We start from the raw sequence: 3,713 nt of genomic DNA, 5'->3' as shown, positions 1-3,713 counted from the left end.
CCCATCCCCACTTTCTGGACTTTAAGTGTCTCCCCTCCCCTGCCCAGGCCGATGCGCTGTCTTGACCCTGAAGGCGCAGTCAGTTTGAGGCCTATGTGAGGGGCTGTCTGGGGAAGTACCAGTAGCCCACACGGATGCAGGAGGCTGTGGTGGGCGAGCCCTGGGCTGTGAGTCCTTGGGCCGGCAGTGCAAGCCTCCAGAGACAAGCCCAGGTCTTGCCAGAAACTTCCACCCTCCCAGTGTCAACCCGACTGACCCATCTGCCTCATCAGTGACCCCTTGGGGCTGCACGCCTCTCCCACTGCAGGTCCTGGCACTGCTCCCCAGCACAGAGCTCCCCATCCCAGGTGGGGGTCGGGCGGTTCCCTGCCCTCCTTCCGCAGACCTCAGCTGAAACCTGAACCCTCTCCCCTCCACGCCCCGCAGCCTCTGCACTGCTCCCCGCGGGAATGCCGTTCTCCCTGGTTCACCGTTCCCTGCCCTCGGCTTGGCCATGAGTACATAGTAGGTGCTTAACACACTCGTGCAATGAACACACACAGCGGCGCAGGGCCCAGGGCAGCGCCTTCCCCACGTGCTCGGGGACACAAGGGCGTCCCTCCAAGTCTTGCTCAGGGTCCTCCCAGGGTCCCTGCCCAGCTCTGGGTCCTCACTGAGCACCTGGCGAGGGCAGAGTCCGGCATCCGTTGGCCTCGATCTCCGGAACACAGGCACACGGCCGTCTCAGCCAGCAACGAGAGCCACGAAACAAATCCACCCGGCTGACTCCCGAAGCCCTCGGACTGCGCTGCCACACGGACCTCCTGGACCCTCTCCGCCGCGGGGAAGACACCGCTCAGCCAGGACCAGGTGTGTAAAGAAACGGGACTTCCGTAGGGGCAGGCCGACTTCCCCTGCGGGGCCGAGGGAGGTGTGGGGAGGATTCAGCTGGGGGTGGGGGCAGAGGGGGGACGGACGCCTTTCTACCTGGGAAGGAAAAGCGCGCCCCCTCCTGATTGACAGTTAACAGCAGGGCATGGCGGACCGTCCCCAGGGCCCTGCCAGGAACGCTCTGGGTTCCCCAAACATGGGGTCTCTGAGCAGTGGGGCCCAGCCTCTGCCTCCAGCGACTGGAGACTCACCTCACCCACCCATATCCGCCGCGTTCTCCGTCTAGGCCCCGCCTCCCACTGCCCCTTCATCCGCACACCCTTTCACCGCCCCCTGCGGGCAGCAGGCGCGGCCTGGGGCTGGGGAACCGGGGTGCAGGCTCCGGAGCTGCCAGAGTTGCGAGGCGGGCTCGGGAGGGATCCAGGTTCCTCTGGCTGCGAAGTCCCTGGAGGCCGGGCCGGAGGGCTCCGCGCACGCAGCACTTTTTGGCCCGCGCGGCGCCCCCGTTGCCTCCACAGGGGCTGAAGAGGACGGGGCGGGCTGGACCAGGCTGGGCTCCGAGACGAGTCCGAGACGGGGGCCTGGGCCCGGGAGAGGGGCAGGGGCCGGACTCCCGCACCCGGAGTCTTTTGACCCCTGCAGACCCAGGCCCGGCCGGGCCGCCCCAAGAGAACGAACGCCACGGTGCTGGGCTCAGCCCACGCCAGACGGCGAGAGTCGCACCGAGGAGGAAGTTGAGGGCCGGGCCCGAGCGGGGCCCGGGGAAGGGGCGGGGCCGAGCGGGGCCCGGGGAGAGGGCGGGGCCGAGTGGGGCTCGGGGAAGGGGCGGGACCGAGTGGGGGCCGGGGAGGGGGCGGGGCCGAGTGGGGGCCGGGGAGGGGCCGGGTGCGGCCCGGGAGGGGGCGGGGCCGAGTGGGGGCCGGGGAGGGGCCGGGTGCGGCCCGGGAGGGGGCGGGGCCGAGTGGGGCCCGGGGAGGGGGCGGGGCTTCTCCGGGACCCGGGGAGGGGGCGGGGCTTCTCCGGGACCCGGGGAGGGGGCGGGACCGAGTGGGGCCCGGGGAGGGGGCGGGGCCGAGTGGGACCCGGGGAGGAGCCGGTGTGCCCGCCCTCCGTGACGCGCCGCGGCCCCCGCGCAAATAAGTGGGCGCGTCCGCGCGTGCGCGCGCGCGCGTCTCTCTCGTGGCGCGGTGTCCCGCGGTCTCCTCTGCAAATGGGCTCCGTGGCCTAGCGTCCCCGTCCCCGCCACCCGTGATCGTGCGCCGAGGCCCGCGAGGGGTTGCCGCCCAGGTGAGGGGCGCTGCGCGGCGCGCGGATGGGACGAGCAGGCTGGAGGAGCGGGGGGCGCTGGGCGCGGCCGGGGCTCCTCTCCTCTCCGCCTAGCAAGCACTGGGCGCGGGATCCCGGGCGGGCTCTTCCCGGGTCGGGCGGGTTGGGACGGCGCCTACCAGGTTCCTGGCGTCCGGGCCGGTGCCCCGCGCACAAAGCGCCTTTGTTCCACCCGCTCGGCCGGTTCGGGCTGGTTGGAGCCGCCCGCACCCCGCGCAGCGAAGGCGGTCCCGGGAGCTGTGGAGCCCCGCCTCGGTAAAGAACCCAGCGTGGCGGCTCCACCCGCTGGGGAGCGCCCTTCCTGAGGGAATCCCGCTGATCCGAGGGGCTCCCCGACCCCCATGCGCAGGTCCCACCAGCCAGCAAGCCAGAGCATGGCGGCCATCCCCTCCAGCGGCTCGCTCGTGGCCACCCACGACTACTACCGGCGTGAGTAGCCTCTGCCTCCCGCCCACGTAGATGCTCTGTTAGCGCCAGTGCCGCCCCCGTGCAGCCTGCGGAACCAGCGCTCGGCCTGAAGGCCGGTGGGCTGGGGGGGGCTCTGTGCCCCGCGTTGCTGACGGGACCTCTCCTCTCCAGGCCGCCTGGGTTCCACTTCCAGCAACAGCTCCTGCAGCAGTACCGAGTGCCCCGGGGAAGCCATTCCCCACCCCCCAGGTGAGTGCAGGACCGCTCCTCTCTCCCTCTGCCCCTCTCCCCAGGAGCTGGCAGCATCAAGACCCCACTTTGCTTCTCTCAGGTCTCCCCAAGGCTGACCCGGGTCACTGGTGGGCCAGCTTCTTTTTCGGGAAGTCCACCCTCCCGTTCATGGCCACGGTGTTGGAGTCCGCAGAGCACCCGGAACCCCCCCAGGCCTCCAGCAGCATGACCACCGGTGGCCTGGCTCGGGACGCCCCGAGGAAGCAGCCCGGCGGTCAGTCCAGCACAGCCAGCGCTGGACCCCCGTCCTGACCTGAGCGGTTACCACCAGCCCGAGGCCTGCGGAGGCGCTAGTCCACCAGAGCCCCTCCCCGCTCCCCGCCCCCCGACCCCTCCCCACCTCCCACTCCCCACCCTGTAGACCAGGCGGCTGCAGCAAGCAGACCTTCGCATCAACACAGCAGACACCAAATAGGAGTTAGGGCCCCGCTCTCTACCGCCCGGCCCTGGCACTCGCTAGCTTTCCTGACATCTGGAACTGTGCACCTGGCACCAAGCAGAAAATAAACTCCAAGCAGCCAGTACCCCGATGGTGTGTTACTGAACTGTGCGGCCCGAGGTTCCGTTTGAGTGTGAGAAATGGCTGAATCCCTTCTGACCTCACTCCCTGATGCAGGCTGGCCCTGCTCCCAGGCCTTCCTGGGCCTCCTCACTCTGTGAGGTCGCTGCTGGGACTGAGAAGGACGGGATTCGCCGCTGCTTCCGGGGACCCTTGGACAAGCAGGCCCCAGGGCAGCCACTGAGGTGGGCCCCTGTGTCACCTTCAGCCGGGGGGAAGGGAGCAGGGAGGGCTTGTCCTCTGAGGGATTCGGGGCCCT

The 3,713-nt window shown here is 70.2% G+C and overlaps 1 protein-coding gene across 2 annotated transcripts; it reads left to right on the top strand.

The window, feature by feature from the left end:
- Positions 1 to 2,002: 2,002 nt before the first annotated feature.
- PPDPF (pancreatic progenitor cell differentiation and proliferation factor) lies at positions 2,003 to 3,425 on the top strand. Of its 2 annotated transcripts, XM_008010938.3 has the most exons (4): positions 2,003 to 2,157; positions 2,546 to 2,625; positions 2,776 to 2,853; positions 2,936 to 3,425. In XM_008010938.3, exons 2-4 carry the CDS (start codon positions 2,571 to 2,573, stop codon positions 3,145 to 3,147), a joined length of 345 nt encoding a protein of 114 aa, XP_008009129.2. In that variant the 5' UTR covers positions 2,003 to 2,157; positions 2,546 to 2,570; the 3' UTR covers positions 3,148 to 3,425. The 2 variants fall into 2 exon arrangements, with proteins under 2 accessions (XP_008009129.2, XP_072861333.1); XM_073005232.1 differs by lacking the exon at positions 2,003 to 2,157 and having other exon boundaries at positions 2,372 to 2,625.
- The last annotated feature ends 288 nt before the right edge of the window (positions 3,426 to 3,713 follow it).

The sequence above is a fragment of the Chlorocebus sabaeus genome, chromosome 2 (genome assembly GCF_047675955.1).
Source record: "Chlorocebus sabaeus isolate Y175 chromosome 2, mChlSab1.0.hap1, whole genome shotgun sequence".
Classification (NCBI taxonomy): domain Eukaryota; kingdom Metazoa; phylum Chordata; class Mammalia; order Primates; family Cercopithecidae; genus Chlorocebus; species Chlorocebus sabaeus.
This window is presented reverse-complemented; position numbering and strand designations above follow the sequence as displayed.